This window comes from Salmo salar, chromosome 12, assembly GCF_965601325.2.
Source record: "Salmo salar chromosome 12, fSalSal1, whole genome shotgun sequence".
Lineage (NCBI taxonomy): Eukaryota > Metazoa > Chordata > Actinopteri > Salmoniformes > Salmonidae > Salmo > Salmo salar.
In genome coordinates, this window is record NC_138302.1 from 75,577,090 (window position 1) to 75,593,865 (window position 16,776).

A 16,776-nucleotide genomic window follows, 5' to 3' on the forward strand; every position below is an offset into this window, starting at 1 on the left:
ATGTCTAGGTGCATCTGTTGATTCTAGGACCTTTGACAGATAGCTTTCATTAAGTGAGACCCTTAAGATGAAAAGTCCTGGACAACGGTCACCATGACAACTTGACACTTGACATTTATATGGCTCTGCTTTATGTTCAGTTCAGCTGTAACCTTAGACTAGAGGGGCACACATTTAACACTCCACCTAAGCAACCCCACTTTACAACACTCCTTTTCCTTTTTTCTTTATCTTCATTCCACCCTTACTGTCTTCTCTGCACAGTATTCTGCTTAGTGGTAGATCTGCAAGCTGGGTTTGCAAGCTGTTCAAGTAAACAATGTTACAAAAGACACAGAGACCGTATACAGACCTGTGTACACTGTTAGGGGGCAGACGCAAGATGCAGTTGCTATAGCAGGTGGTGTGTTGTTTGGTTAGACTCGTTATAGTAACTGTAGTTACAAGGAAGGTCTAGCTAGCCCATCATCAGCATGGTCAGCACTATTTCCATAGAGACAGGAGGAAAGCCAAGTAAACATGGCTCCCTGGTCGACTGTGTTCTGTAGTTAGAGGGCGTTGAAACACATCTAAGGCCTTGCATTCAGGCTGCTCACACTGTGCCTCAGTCTGTTCTATTTGCATTGAAACACGTTTGCCATTTCTTCTGCTATAGGCCTATGACTCACAGGGGCTTGTATAGACAAGTGAAGGGCGTAGGCCTACAAAGATGAACCATCAAATATATACTTTTCCAGTCTTTTAAACATTGAAATAGTTTGTGTTCTCAAAAAATGTCTTGTTAAATCCCCATTTGAAACCACAGTAATGAGACATGCGTTCTGTATGAATTTTACAGAACAGAACGGGTTTCTTGTGTTTCATGATGAGGCATTACATATGCTGTGCTATTAATATGTCTGAGGCACATTCTACCCCAGCATAGTTTTTCTAATAATTGATTTTAGAAAGTTCTTATTCATAGAAAACTGCTTGAGTAGACAATACTCTGTAAAAACACTTAGCTGTAATATGTTGGGTTGTCATTGCCAGCCCTGTGAGCTGCTTCCTGACTGAGTCTGGTGTCTTTGGGGAGGCAGTGCAATGTGAACAGTTGAAACGTTTATTAGCGGACATTACTAGGAACTGGGTTTGAAGTTTCAACATTACTCAAACAAGCTTTAGCTAACGCCTTTACTGTTGTCTTGCCAAAGAAGGTAATGCAATAATATATACAGAAAGTCTGGCCAACAGGTTGCTTGCAAGCTATATTTGGCTTCAAAATATTTCCTACACAACTAAACAGCGTAATTCTGTAAACATTGAGGACTGTCAGGCATGCCTGGAACAGGGGAGAGGTACAGTATCTTGCTGACTGATTGACATACTGGCTGTTGGCAAAGCCGAGAGGGATGGTGGGAGGGATGCATTTAATGAGATTGGTTTCTCCTCCATCCCAGATCTAGCTGTATAATCAAGCATGTGGGAGGATTTCTTTAACTCTCACTGGTAGCTTGAAAACATAAGGAAGTGGTAGCTCTTTACAGAATACCTACAAGATCAGTATTAGGAGATGTCTCAAAGGCAATATTCCAGGGCCAGTCATTATTATGGTCAGGCTTTAGGTATGGCAGGTGATCAATGGCTATCATTTAGGGGGATCTTTCATAGCTCACAGTTAATATAACAAGCAGGAGGTAAGGTCACATTATCATATTCATGGTCTCACATGAGTTCACCTGGATCAGATGACTCTCTCCATCCCTCACAACAGCAGTCATCAGAATCATCACACCACAGTGAATAGGACTGAACAACCTAGCAGAAATGAGCTGCACTAAGAACATATAGCTGTGGCAGGTTTAAGGAAGTGTTACACCTCGATCACATCAACAGCAGTCATCAGAATCATCACACCACAGTTGCACACATTTCCAGATTATGCTGCGCACCATTTTGTGCAATGACACTGTCTGTGTGATCAAGGCGTTAGCATGCTGGGACAGCAGTGCTTCAGACTCTTTGCCCCGCCTACTTCACCTTTCCTCCTTGACCTCCTCCTCCTCCTCCACACTGCAATTCACTTGTAATGAGCCACACAGCACCCAGCCTAGAGTGGTCATAACTGCTTTTAATACTCTGCCTGGTATGTTCCAGGGTCTCTGGCCCGGTCGAGCTGGTTGAGCCCATTGCTGCAGCACCTTCAGTGGGAGAGCATCCCCGGGAGGAGTCCCAGGGAGGGTCTGGTCCAGGAGACGTGATACCAGTGGAGAACCAGACCAACTCGGAGGACCAAAGTGTGGAGACTGAGAAGAAGAGCTCCAGCCTGAGCGAACACTCTGAAGGTACAGAACTGCATAGATATAGATACATGAAACATGATATAGACAGAAGAGAGCAAGCTTACACCAACCACCATTGTTTTACAGTAATAAAATAAACTGTATTGGTCTGTAATCGTTGTGTGGAACACTCTCTCCCTCCCATGATTTGATTTCAACATGGACATGACAGGAATTAAATTAATTCAGGATGAGGATCAATAGTGGACTACTGGTCTATTTCCACCAAGGGAAATTGCTCTTGCTGACATTAGGCTATTTGAAGGTGATCCACTAAAGACTCTGTAAGGAGCCTGACTAAGCCAAGCGCTGCTCAACTTTATTTCACCTTTCTCTTTAGTTGTCTTTCACATACTCCCTGTTCTTGATGATATTGAAAAATGTATGCCATAGTTCATAATAGTAATCTATTTTAAGTGTGGTGTAAACATTTTCGGCATCATGCATGGATACTGTAGAAATCTGATTTAACAATCTGTACCTCAGTTTTGTGATCAGTTCCTCTGTCCAGTGTCTGTGACCTTTTGCCCATCTTAATCTTTTATTTTTATTGGCCAGTCTGAGATATGGCTTTTTCTTTGCAACTCAGCCTAGAAGGCCAGCATCCTGGAGTCGCCTCTTCACTGTTGACGTTGAGACTGGTGTTTTGCGGGTACTATTTAATGAAGCTGCCAGTTGAGGACTTGCAAGGCGTCTATATCTCAAACAAGACACTCTAATGTACTTGTCCTCTTGCTCAGTTGTGCACGTGGGCCTCCCACTCCTTTTTCTATTCTGGTTAGAGCCAGTTTATGCTGTTCTGTGAAGGGAGTAGTACACAGTGTTGTACGAGATCTTCAGTTTCTTGGCAATTTCTCGCATGGAATAGCCTTCATTTCTCAGAACAAGAATACACTGACGAGTTTCAGAAGAAAGGTATTTGATCTGGCCATTTTGAGCCTGTAATCGAAACCACAAATGCTGATGCTCCAGATACTCAACCAGTCTAAAGAAGGCAAGTTTTATTGCTTCTTTAAACAGCACAACAGTTTCAGCTGTGCTACCATAATTGCAAAAGGGGTTTCTAATGATCAATTAGCCTTTTTGAAATGATAAACTTGGATTAGCTAACACAATGTGCCATTGGAACATTGGAGTGATGGTTGCTGATAATGCGTCTCTGTATGCCTATGTAGATATTTCATAAAAAATCAGCCGTTTCCAGCTACAATAGTCATTTACAACATTAACAATGTCTACACTGTATTTCTGATCAATTTGATGTTATTATAATGGACAAAAAATGTGCTTTTCTTTAAAAAACGAGAACATTTGTAGGTGACCCCAAACTTTTGAAAGGTAGTGTATATGTAGACAACAGGATAAATAATAGACAGTAGCAGCAGCTTATTTGGTGTGTGCGAAAGTGTGTGTGTGAGTGTATAGTTGAAGTCAGAAGTTTACATACACCTTAGCCAAATACATTTAAACTCAGTTTTTAACAATTCCTGACATTTAATCCTAGAAAAATTCCCTGTCTTAGGTCAGTTAGGATCACCACTTTATTTTAAGAATGTGAAATGTCCGAATAATAGTAGAGAGAGGGATTTATTTCAGCTTTTATTTATTTCACCACATTCCCAGTGGGTCAGAAGTTTACATCCACTCAATTAGTATTTGGTAGCATTGCCTTTACATTTTTTAACTTGGGTCAAATGTTTTAGGTAGCCTTACACAAACTTCCCACAATAAGTTGAGTGAATTTTGTCCCATTCCTCCTGACAGAGCTGGTGTAACTGAGTCAGGTTTGTAGGCCTCCTTGCTCACACACGCTTTTTCAGTTCTGCCCACAAATATTCTATAGGATTGAGGTCAGGGCTTTGTGATGGCCACTCCAATACCTTGACTTTGTTGTCCTTAAGCCATTTTATCTCAACTTTGGAAGTATGCTTGAGGTCATGGTCCATTTGGAAGACCCATTTGTGACGAAGCTTTAACTCCCTGACTGATGTCTTGAGATGTTGCTTCAATATACCCATATAATTGTCCTTCCTCACAATGCCATCTATTTTGTGAAGTGCACCAGTCCCTCCTGCAGCAAAGCACCACCACATGATGCTGCCACCCCCGTGCTTCACAGTTGGGATGGTGTTCTTCGGCATGCAAGTATCCTCCAAACATAACGATGGTCATTTTGGCCAAACAGTTCTATTTTAGTTTCATCAGTCCAGAGGACATTTCTCCAAAAAGTATAATCTTTGTCTCCATGTGCAGTTGCAAACCGTAGTCTGGCTTTTTTATGGCGGTTTTGGAGCAATGGCTTCTTCCTTGATGAGTGGCCTTTCAGGTTATGTTGATATATGACTCGTTTTACTGTGGATATAGATACTTTTGTACCTGTTTCCTCCGGCAACTTCACAAGGTCCTTTGCTGTTGTTCTGGGATTGATTTGCACTTTTCGCATCAAAGTACATTCATCTCTAGGAGACAGAACGCGTCTCCTTCCTGAGAGCGGTATGACGGCTGCGTGGTCCCATGGTGTTTATACTTGCGTACTACTGTTTGTACAGATGAACGTGGTACATTCAGGCATTTGGAAATTGCTCCCAAGGATGAACCAGACTTGTGGAGGTCTACAATTTTTTTTCTGAGGCCTTGGCTGATTTCTTTTGATTTTCCCATGATGTCAAGCAAAGAGGCACTGAGTTTGAATGTAGGCCTTGAAATACATCCACAGGTACACCTCCAATTGACTCAAATTATGTTAATTAGCCTATCAGAAGCTTCTAAAGCCATGACATTTTACGGAATTTTCCAAGCTGTTTAAAGGCACAGTCAACTTAGTGTATGTAAACTTCTGACCCACTGGAATTGTGATACAATGAAAATAAGTGAAATAATCTGTCTGTAAACAATTGTTGGAAAAATGTATTGTGTCATGCACAAAGTAGATGTCCTAACCGACTTGCCAAAACCATAGTTTGTTAACAAGAAATTTGTGGAGTGGTTGAAAAACGAGTTTAATGACTCCAACCTAAGTGTATGCAAACTTCTGACTTCAACTGTATGTGTGGCGTCAGTATCAAATCAAATTGTATTTGTCACATCTGCCGAATACAACAGGTTTAGACCTTACTGTGAAATGCTTACTTACAAGCCCTCAACCAACAATGCAGTATGCATGTGTGCGCGTGTTATGTGTGTGTGTGTTGGGGTGTCAGTCAGTGTAAGTATGTGTTAGAGTGTGGGTAGCGTCCAGTGTGTTTGCATAGAGTCAGTGCAAGAGAGTTATTGCAAAAAAGGGTCAATGAGGTAGTCCTGGTAGCCATTTAATTAACTATTTAGCAGTCTTGTTAAACAGTCTTATGGTTTGGGGATAGAAGCTGTTCAGGTTCCTGTTGGTTTCAGACTTGGTGCACTGGTACCACTTGCCATACGTTAGCAGAGAGAACAGTCTATGGCTTGGGTGGCTGGAGTTTTTGACCATTTTTTGGGCCTTCCTCTGACACCGCCTGGTATAGAGGTCTTGGATTGCAGGGAGCTCGGCCCCAGGGATGTACTGGGCTGCACTCACCAACCTCTGTAGCACCTTGTTGTTGGGTGCCTTGCAGTTGCCGTACTAAGCGATGATGCAGCCAGTCAAGATGCTCTCAATGGTGCAGCTGTAGAACTTTAATTTCAGCATTCTGAGGGGGAAAAGGCGATTTTGTGTGCTCTCTATAACTGTATGGGTGTGTGTGGACTTACATTCCTGTAGACTGATACAAATCTATTTGACAAATTTGATAACACTGTTGCTATTTAGTCATACTACAGTATGGATGTTCTGTGTTACTATCAGTACTGGATTACTACAGTGTAATAATACGTTTGTAACCGATTCAAAGATTCTGGTAGCTGGTCACTGAGTTCAATACCAGCTTTAAATTTTCTTCTGGTCCTAACATTACGACCAGTCTGGGTCCTAATCCCAGGACTACCGTCAAGCAATGCCATACTGTACTAAAAAGGTTTTCACCAAACCAAGATGAAACTTGCCTGAGTTCTGTAGTGTTGCCTTCTGGGATTGTTGGGGAAAATAAACTAATCTTGAAGAAATACACTCAGGCTGTTTGAAATAATGAGCACTGTTCAGAAGACTGAGTCAGTTACTTTGCAGATCTGCAGATAGTCAGGCTGATAGCCAAGATTCAGTTATTCCCTTTTCATTCGGTACACATTCTTCACAGAGAGAGGATGTGTGCATGTCTGTGTGTGTGCACGCTTGCGTAGCTAATTCCTATTGTAGTAGAAGAACACTGTCTGTTTTGTCTCTCTCTTGGATTGTGTCCAAGGTTATTTCGAATCGTATATAGAGCTGTGGCGGCTAATCCATGTCAGAATACACATTAATTGAATCCAGTGATTGTTGATGTTTGAGGTTTATAAGGAACCGTTCCAGACAAATCACAATTTAAAAATGAATCAATAAAGCCCCTAAGCTAAATTAGGCTGAAACACTCTCAAAGCAATTAATGACAAATCCTGCGGACCGTGGAGATAGATAGGGTCGATACATTACAAACAAAGTGGATATAATCATGTTGCCACAATTCCATAGCACAACCCCACACTTACCACAAATAAAAACAACACACAGGGCCGTCCTGCTAATATAATCAATGAACTGTTGATGTTTTCAAGACTATGATATACAGTGGCAAGAAAAGGAATGTAAACCCTTTGGAATTACCTGGATTTCTGCATAAATTGACACATCATGATCAAATTTGATCTGATCTACATCTAAGTCACAACAATAGACACAAATAGTGTGCTTAAACTAATAACACAGAAATTATTGTATTTTTCTTGTCTTATATTGAATACATCATGGAAAAAGATTGTGAACCCCAAGACTAATGACTTCTTCAAAAGCTAGTTGGAGTCAGGAGTCAGCTAACCTGGAGTCCAATCAATGAGACGAGATTGGAGATGTTTGTTTGAGCTGCCCTGCCGTATAAAAAACACTCACAAAATTTGAGTTTGCTATTCACAAGAAGCATTGCCTGATGTGAACCATGCCTCGAACAAAAGAGATCTCAGAAGACCCCAGATTTAGAATTGTTGACTTGCATAAAGCTGGAAAGGGTTACAAAAGTATATCTTAAAGCCTTGATGTTCATCAGTCCATGGTCAGACAAATTGTCTATAAATTGAGAAAGTTCAGCACTGTTGCTACTTTCCCTAGGAGTGGCAGTTCTGCAAAGATGACTGCAAGAGCACAGCGCAGAATGCTCAATGAGGTTAACAAGAATCCTAGAGTGTCAGCTAAAGACTTATAGAACTCTCTGGAACACGCTAGCATCTCTGTTGACGAGTCTACGATACATAAAACACTAAACAAGAATGGCGTTCATGGGAGGACACCACAGAAGAAGCCACTGTTGTCCAAAAAAAACATTGCTGCAAGTCTGAAGTTTGCAAAAGTGTACCTGGATGTTCCACAGCGCTACTGGCAAAGTATTCTGTGGACAGATGAAACTACAGTTGAGTTGTTTGGAAGGAACACACAACACTATGTGTGGAGGAAAAAAGGCACAGCACACCAACATCAAAACGTCATCCCAACTGTAAAGTATGGAGGAGGGAGCATCATGGTTTCGGGCTGCTTTGCTACCTCAGGGCCTGGACAGCATGCTATCATCGACGGACAAATATATTCCCAAGTTTATCAAGACATTTTTCAGGAGAATGTAAGGCTATCTGTCCGCCAATTGAAGCTCAACAGAAGTTGGGTGATGCAACAGGACAACGACCCAAAACACAGAAGTAAATCAACAACAGAATGGCTTCAAGAGAAGAAAATGAGCCTTCTGGAGTGGCCCAGTCAGTCCTGACCTCAACCCGATTGAGATGCTGTGGCATGACCTCAAGAGAGCAGTTCACACCAGGCATCCCAAGAATATTGCTGAACTGAAACAGTTTTGTAAAGAGGAATGGTTCAAAATTCCTCCTGACTGTTGTGCTGGTCTGATCCGCAACTTCAGAAAACGTTTGGTTATTGCTGCCAAAGGAGGGTCAACCAGTTATTAAATCCAAGGGTTCACATACTTTTCCCACCCTGCACTGTGAATGTTTACATGTTGTGTTCAATAAAGACATGAAAACGTATAATTGCTTGTGTGTTATTAGTTTAAGCCGACTGTGTTTGTCTGTTGTTGTGACCTAGATGAAGATCAGATCAAATTTGATGACCAATTTATACAGAAATCCAGGTATTTCCAAAAGTTTCACATACTTTTTCTTGCCACTGTCCATCTAACTGATGTAACTGGCACTGACAATTACAACATAGAAGTGACAGAACCTTGGGGTACAATGCTTGGGGGGGAAAAGCTTGTGGTTTTGCTCTTGAAGTTTGGCTGCCTTGCAAAATAATCACTGACAAGCCCTCCTCCTGGCTCTGTGGCTTGGGGTTGTGACTGGTCCTTACTGTCTTTCCCAGTAGGTGGTGTGGATGATGATGACGATGAGGCCAATGCAGCGCTCCAGACAGGGAGCCCGGAGGTGATCTATGATGACGTGCCCTGTGAGGGACCACTCTCTCCTGACGAAGGTGAGTTCTGGGGCAGGGGCTCGGGCCACTGACTGCTTTTATTGGATGTCTCCCCTGTCTGATACTGCACCATCAGTCTTTGGATCAATGCACATCAGACCTGGGTTCAAACGCCATTTGGTTCCTCTTAAATACTGCGCTGTGCTTGATTGAGCTTGAGGATCTGCTGTCTAACAATGCACTGTCAGTCCTTGGATCACTGTACAGTCTTTGTGCTTTGTTGATGTCAGTGTGTGTGTGTGTGTGTGTGTGTGTGTGTGTGTGTGTGTGTGTGTGTGTGTGTGTGTGTGTGTGTGTGTATGTGTGTCAGGGGATATGATCTACGAGGATGTGCACAGAGAAGAAATGCCCCAGGGTGCAGGCAACGGTTGGAGCTCCAGTGAGTTTGAAAGTTACGACGAGCAGTCTGATACCGAAAGCAAACTACCAACCCGCAGCAAGGTAGGAGAGATGGCGTTCTGTTGGATATGTCTGTCTGTCTATCTGTCTGTCTGTTTGGATTTTTGTTCAATGCATAAGACATGACTCAAAGAGAATATTTCACCCAATGCTACTGCTCTCCCAACACACTTATTTTATTCATGTGAGAAACTGTTGGGGAAAATACAAAGAACATGAAACATGTATCAGCCTGTCTGGGTGGGTTAATATTCTCACTTTGTGGCCTGAGAATAAACAAGCTTCCTTCTCACTTGAAAGGCATCAAAGTCATGACACTGTCTAGGGGCTGTATATTATAACCATAATGTAGGTGACTGTAGGCTCTCTCTCCTCCACATGGGGGCAGTATATACTCATTGACGTTGTGCGCTATTCTGGTCAGACTTGGTCCAGTCTCATCCCTGTGTATATACCGTGTATGTAGAGTACACTATGGGGAAGTTTTGACAAAACATATTTGACTGAGCTGGTGCTATTGATACGTAGATTTAGAAAATATTCTATGAAATGATATCCATATACAAAGGGGAGTGATGACCTGCTTGTTATGAACACTTGCTTGTTACATTTGGGCAGAAACGATGGTGGCTTTACTGAAATGAATATCACTGCAGGAGGTAGTCTATGAACATCCCCTCCTCCCTCTTCATGTCTGCCTCAACCTCCCCTCCTGCACTCACTTCCTTCACCAAGATCATTGCTATTAGTCTAGGCTGACATTACCCTTTGACCGACGCAGTGCTCTAAGCTTCCGCTCTCCATCCTTGTGATTAATCCAGGTGTTGCCTTGCTTGTTTTGTCTTGATCCCTTTTCCCTCAATTTTCTGCTGTCTCATCTCCCTTCATCCCTCTGTCCTCCTGTGTGGTTTAACACGACCTGCCCTGACCTGCTTCGCACCACACTGCCCAACACCTGTGGCGTTCCCGTACTGTAGCAGTACTCCCCTGACGTGCGTCGGCTGAGGGAGCGTTGTGCCAGGACCAAACGTGAAATAGCCATGAGGCTGGGTGGGAAAAACAACTATGACACCAAGGTATATCACTGGCAGTAAGAAAACACAACATGACATCAACTTAGAACAAAAAATTACATCACCCAGAAGGCTATGCGAGGATTACAATATTATCAAAGCAAAAATATGCCTGCTGTAGTATGAAGTGCAGTATGAAGTGCATTATAATGATTCACTTTCTTTACCATCCTGTCCTTGCTAATGTTTCTCTGCTTTCCTGCAAACAGTCGTTCTCATGAGAGATTTGTCTCTCTCCTTCTAGTTTAGTATCAGGACAAGTTTTAGGGATACATGAATAAGTTAAACACATTTTCATCCATAAACACGTTGCCAGTTGCTCCAAGTTGATAACCTAGTTTCCTGAAGTGGCATCATTTAAAAATACCACCACCATGGGTATATTCTGGGTCTGTGGGCATCACGAGTCTGCTGGGCCTCAGTGATGCTCAGGGTGGGGTTTGTGGTTTTTCAGAATCTATGATCTCCTCATAGACTTCCTGATTAGTGACTAGATCAGACAGTTACAGACCAACTGAGAGGCGCATATGGCAGTATTCATGGCTTGATGCATCCAGTGTCCCATCTCTCTCTATCTCTCCTTGTGGATTACTCTGCAGTGTTTCCTGGCTCTGTCCTCTCTCTCCTCGTGGACTAACTGTTTTGGACTCTTTGTCCTTTTGAACCAGGTTCATCAGCTAATGAAGGCCGCTAGGAGTGGGACCAAGGATGGATTAGACAAGACCAAAATAGCCTTCATGCGGAGAGTCTCCTTCCTGCACAAGAAGGACCACTCAGGTAATCTGGGGAAAAGTTCTTCAAAATGACTTTTTGCCAAATTACTGTCTCAGATGAAAGTATGCCTCTTATGGAGATATGTGTACATTTGTTGTGAAATGAGAGTTTCTGTGAAAGATAGGAGTTCACATACATTTCATCTGCCGCTTTGAATTAAGCTGCGGTGGAGAACTTGTGTGATGCTAGCCGAGCCAAAAGTAATGTTAGAGGCAGATAGAGAAGAAAGCCTCCCATTTCCTTTCCAATCCCAGCTTTAAAAGAGAAAAGACTCGTGGAAAAATGATCTAAACGATGTAAGATATTTCAAATGACACAGCTGGGATAAGTCGAGCGGCTCGCGCCGATTAAAGACAGACTCTGTGGCGAACGGAAGGGTTTGATGTGTGGGAGAGGAACGGGCAGAAAATCTCACATGACAGAGGTTGTACCCCAGGAAGCCTCGGTACACAATGGAACCAGATTACCATCCGTTAATGGAGTGTCGAGCAGCTCCAGAAACCACAGATAACAGAGCCACAAATCAAATCATTTTTCAAACAATCAAAAAGAGGTAAAGAGGCCAGTGGTTCTATTTGTAGCTGTTGATCAGGGAGAATCTCGGCAGCATTATATATTTCTGATACTGACACACGATTATCGTTCCAAAGTCATTAATTGGAGTGGTGTTGGCTGGCGAAAATCAGTTTTAGTATCTATGTCTGTATGGTTGCAGGGAAGTTTGGATTTTGTTTAGTGCCTTCTGAACGCCTTTGTATTCATGCTGTTCGTTTGAAATATATTTTTCCCTCCCAAGTCTTTCATGCAGAGTGCAAATGTCTTTATATTTTAGAGATAATAAAGTTGGAGGTCATCTGGGAGTGTGGCTCCAGTTGAGATGTGAAAGCTGTAAATGTGCCTCTGGGTGTGTATGTGTGTGTTCCCCTGTGCAGAGGATGTGGAGGATGACGCAGGGTACCTGGATGTGGCTGTGTCGGAGGTGAAACAGCCTCCTGCACAGCTGAGCCCCATGCCTGAGGGACTGAGCAGCCAGCAGGTGTGTATGCAGATGTTTGCGTTTGTGTGTGTGTCAGAGTATTCTGTGAATATCTAGATTCATGTGATATGCATGCAATGATGCAAACAATCTTTTTCTATTGGCAACACTGACTCAGTAGTACGATTGGGAGAAATATGTCTGATACAGTTAAGTACAGGGCTACTCATTTCAAGGGAAACCTCAGGGTAAATCGAGGCCACATGAAAAAAAGGCTGCCCCACCCAAACTCTCTTACCCTATTACAATCACACGCCCAGGCATGACTACTGTAGCCATGTACTATCAAACAACCTGTCACACACTCCCATCATGCCGTTTTCTTTGTGTGACCGTTGACCTCTGACCTGTATGTTTCCCTGCCTGGCCTCCTCTCTCAGGTGGTCAGACGCCACATCCTGGGTTCCATCATTCAGAGTGAGCGCAGTTATCTTGAGTCCCTCAGGAGAATCCTTCAGGTGAGTGCTTTACTTCCTACCATCCCTCCTCCGCCCTATGTTAACTCTGACAGATGTAATACTTTCATCTTTTCAGCATTTAGGAATGAGTCTGAAAAGGAAACTGGAGATAAGTATGAAATTACCAGGCTTGCTCCGCATAAATAATCATGATAGAACACATTCCTCTCACATCTGTGGTGCCCCGCTGATGCTAAGAGAGAGATTCTCTCTGTCATGTTTTCACAGAATCACAGAATGGGATTCTCTCTTCTCTTTTTCTGTGGTGGAGAGAGAAGCATTCGTTATCTCTCCTCAGAGATGACGAGACACACCAGCTGAAATGGAAACAGGCGTGATCAGTGGGAGGGTTATGTTTTCTGTTAAGATACAATGCTGTACTACCTTTGTTTTGTCATGAGATGATTGTGTTTGATAATTGCGTATGTTAATCCTTTTTTGTGATTTTGCTTTCCATTCAAAAAGGCCAACTCACTGCTAGAGGAAACATAAAAGAAAAAAGCCATGGGCACAATTGTTTTTAACATTAAGAACAGCGACTTCAGTCCTATAAAATCAGAAATTGCCTGTGTTATGCCCCCTGTCCATATTCCACTTGTCGATAATTAATTTGCTGTGGAGGATTTATGGTTGGGCAGGGGAAGCTTGTAAAACAACAATAGCAGCACTAGTCTATCATCTATTGTTGTTTCCAAACATTGACTTTCATTGCTGATTTTCTGCTGACTGCATCTGGCAGTTTCTGATTTCACAGATTACATTTGCCATATTTAAATGACTCACTTTAAAAGACATTGCAGTAATGTGCACATGTTTTACACAGTTGACTAGTTTTGATACTGTACAGCATCTTAACTAATTGCAATTGCTTATAGGAGTGTTACTAACTGACGATTGCATCAATGTGCCTTCCAGTAAGGGTCCAAGCCCTGTTGGATGCTGCTGTTGTATCTGTTGAGAGATGTTGCTATTGAAGTGTGGCTTTTTATGATCAGGGCCTACCTGTGTATTTTATATCGTTCTCTACCGTAAAGCACACCTAATCCAAGTTAACTTGGGTGTACTGTTTCCCCAGGAGTACCAGAGGCCTTTGCTAGAGGCGGACCCACGCATCCTGAGCCCACGGAAGATCCGGCCCATATTTCACCGTCTACGGGAGATCACTCAGTGTCACTCCATGTTCCAGATCGCACTGGCATCACGTGTGGCTGAGTGGGACAGCAGTGAGAAGATTGGGGACCTATTTGTGGCCTCGGTTAGTGAGACTTTATGTGTGTGAGAGAGCGAGAGAGAGAGAGAGAGAAATATTTTATTTGTCCAAGTAAAATTAGTCAGTTTTCCTATCAGAAGACAATTTCCACACACACAGTTATAATGAGCTGCACTTCAAATTGAGAAAACAACACTAACCTCAAACATGGAGATAATTACATCTTAGATGAATATCTCTTTTGCAGCTAATAATCTCAGAATATGTGTGCTTATTGCATTGGCACTGGTCCATTGGACTAATGTATGAGTGTGCTGCTGTGACCCTCTGCAATGTGCTCATCCATAAGGCTTGCTCATTATTTACCTATCAAAGACACCATTCCAACCCCTCTGCCTTCCTACTGGCCCTGTTTGTTGTGATGTTTCATTGATATCCTGACACCAGCCAAACCAGCCTGTTGTGAGAGGTGATTTCTCTTTTTCACCTGAGTGTGGATTTGTCACCCAGATGTTAATGTTTTATGCTATAGGTCTCATACTTGTATCTGTGTGTTGTTTGTGCCTGGCTTGCAGAGCAGATGAAGTAAAGGGTTCATTTCTATGTGAGACTGGCTAATTTTCTAGCTACTGCTCCTCCAGCTACTGCTGCTGTCAGCAGCCCGCTTAGTGTTTAATCAAAGGAGAGCGAATGACTGTGTGCTGTCGCAGCCGCCTCTCAACATCCCCACCTCACCGCCTCTAAAGGATTGTGAAGGGTGTTTGTTGGTCTCCATGGTTGGTAAACAGATCAGGGTGTTAAATACCACATTTAAATGGCCATTTTCTACCCTTCACAACATTGAAATTACCTGTGGATTTCCAGTATTAGGATTGCTATATGAGCTGTTGAATTTCTAGGAACTTCGAAGATCTGTCAGAAGAAAGATATTGTCAGACGTTTTCACAGATCAAATAACCAAACATGACTTGTCCCTGTATTCATTTGTTTCATGAAAAAGCCAAAAGATTCCTGATTTGAAATCCAAAGGTCTTGTGTTTCCCATAATCCCACCTTTCTGGGTTTCCACAGTTTTCCAAGTCCATGGTGCTAGATGTTTACAGCGATTATGTCAATAACTTCACCAATGCCATGGCCCTCATAAAAAAGGCATGCATGTCCAAACCAGCTTTCCTGGAATTCTTAAAGGTAAGTTACAAAGTAGACTTGTCTATGTGCTTTTTTCTCTCTAATACACTCTATTTTTCTTTAAATACTCTCTAACCAACGGTCACAGCTACTATTTAATTAGGCTCTTATATTCTACTATATTCTACTATATTCTACTAGTGTCTTGATACTTGGTTAAAAGTGTAGTTGCGTTATTGTTTCTCTTTCAACAACTTGAAATCTTTCGTTTTGTTTTATATATATATATACTGTATACTGTATACTGCACTAACAGAGAATATTTATACTGCACCAATTAGCAACTCTTACATACTGTACAGTGCACCTTCTCAAACCTAAAGTCTCACACAGTAAGCTGTATTTAATGATGAACCTGTTCGGATGATGTCAGTGTAGCACATTGTGGCTGTTATTATCAGCAGTTTTCTATTCATACACAGCCGTAGGACTTCAGTCCCTGTGTTATGACCTACACCCACACTCATATACTGTACACTGACCACCTCCATTTACTCATTCTCTACTGACCAGCACAGACACCAAAGTCTGTTTCTCCACACCTTACTAACCTAAACCCACTCCTACACTCCTACACTCCTAAACTCTATATATCTTGTTCCTCTGAATAAGCACTAAAGGTGTCTTTCTCTTAGTGTATTGATTATCTTCTGACTGTACTATGCTATGTTGTTTATGTAAACCTACTTGTCCTGTGTTGTGTAGAAGAAGCAGGCGTCCAGTATTGATCGGATCACCCTGTACGGCCTCATGGTGAAGCCCATCCAACGCTTTCCCCAGTTCATCCTATTACTGCAGGTATATTTACATTACATTTACGTCATTTAGCAGACGCTCTTATCCAGAGCGACTTACAAATTGGTGCATTCACCTTATGATATCCAGTGGAACAACCACTTTACAATAGTACATCTATATATTTTTTTTTTGGGGGGGGGGGGGGGGTTAGAAGGATTACTATATCCTATCCCAGGTATTCCTTAAAGAGGTGGGGTTTCAGGTGTCTACGGAAGGTGGTGATTGACTCCGCTGTCCTGGCGTCGTGAGGGAGCTTGTTCCACCATTGGGGTGCCAGGGCAGCGAACAGTTTTGAGTGGGCTGAGCGGGAACTGTGCTTCCGCAGAGGTAGGGGGGCCAGCAGGCCAGAGGTGGATGAACGCAGTGCCCTTGTTTGGGTGTAGGGCCTGATCAGAGCCTGAAGGTACTGAGGTGCCGTTCCCCTCACAGCTCCGTAGGCAAGCACCATGGTCTTGTAGCAGATGCGAGCTTCGGGGTGACGTGAGAGAACTTGGGAAGGTTGAACACCAGACGGGCTGCGGCGTTCTGGATGAGTTGTAGGGGTTTAATGGCACAGGCAGGGAGCCCCGCCAACAGGGAGTTGCAGTAATCCAGACGGGAGATGACAAGTGCCTGGATTAGGACCTGCGCCGCTTCCTGTGTAAGGCAGGGTCGTACTCTGCGAATGTTGTATAGCATGAACCTACAGGATCGGGTCACCGCCTTGATATTAGCGGAGAACGACAGGGTGTTGTCCAGGGTCACGCCGAGGCTCTTAGCACTCTGGGAGGAGGACACAAAGTATATGCCTTTACCGGAACCTTCATCACTGCTAACAGTGACTAGATAATGTCATATTAGAAAACATAAAATATAAACAATCTGAGATTTACACCAGACAATGTTTTATAGACCTAATCAAGAGTTCTGCACATGGCATGATACTGTACATTGGGCAGATTA

At 42.8% G+C, this 16,776-nt stretch overlaps 1 protein-coding gene across 3 annotated transcripts in view; it reads left to right on the forward strand.

Moving 5' to 3' along the window:
• arhgef10la (Rho guanine nucleotide exchange factor 10 like a) overlaps positions 1-16,776 on the forward strand; it is a 128,698-nt gene that overhangs the window by 11,195 nt on the left and 100,727 nt on the right. Inside the window, exons 4-13 of one of the 3 annotated variants that reach the window (XM_014133567.3) lie at positions 2,137-2,324; positions 8,788-8,898; positions 9,209-9,339; positions 10,275-10,373; positions 11,039-11,147; positions 12,077-12,180; positions 12,561-12,638; positions 13,714-13,893; positions 14,920-15,036; positions 15,742-15,834. In XM_014133567.3, coding sequence (XP_013989042.2) covers positions 2,137-2,324; positions 8,788-8,898; positions 9,209-9,339; positions 10,275-10,373; positions 11,039-11,147; positions 12,077-12,180; positions 12,561-12,638; positions 13,714-13,893; positions 14,920-15,036; positions 15,742-15,834 — 1,210 coding nt within the window. The remainder of the gene's footprint in view (positions 1-2,136; positions 2,325-8,787; positions 8,899-9,208; positions 9,340-10,274; positions 10,374-11,038; positions 11,148-12,076; positions 12,181-12,560; positions 12,639-13,713; positions 13,894-14,919; positions 15,037-15,741; positions 15,835-16,776) is intronic. The other 2 variants (XM_014133569.3, XM_014133570.3) reach the window with 2 other exon arrangements.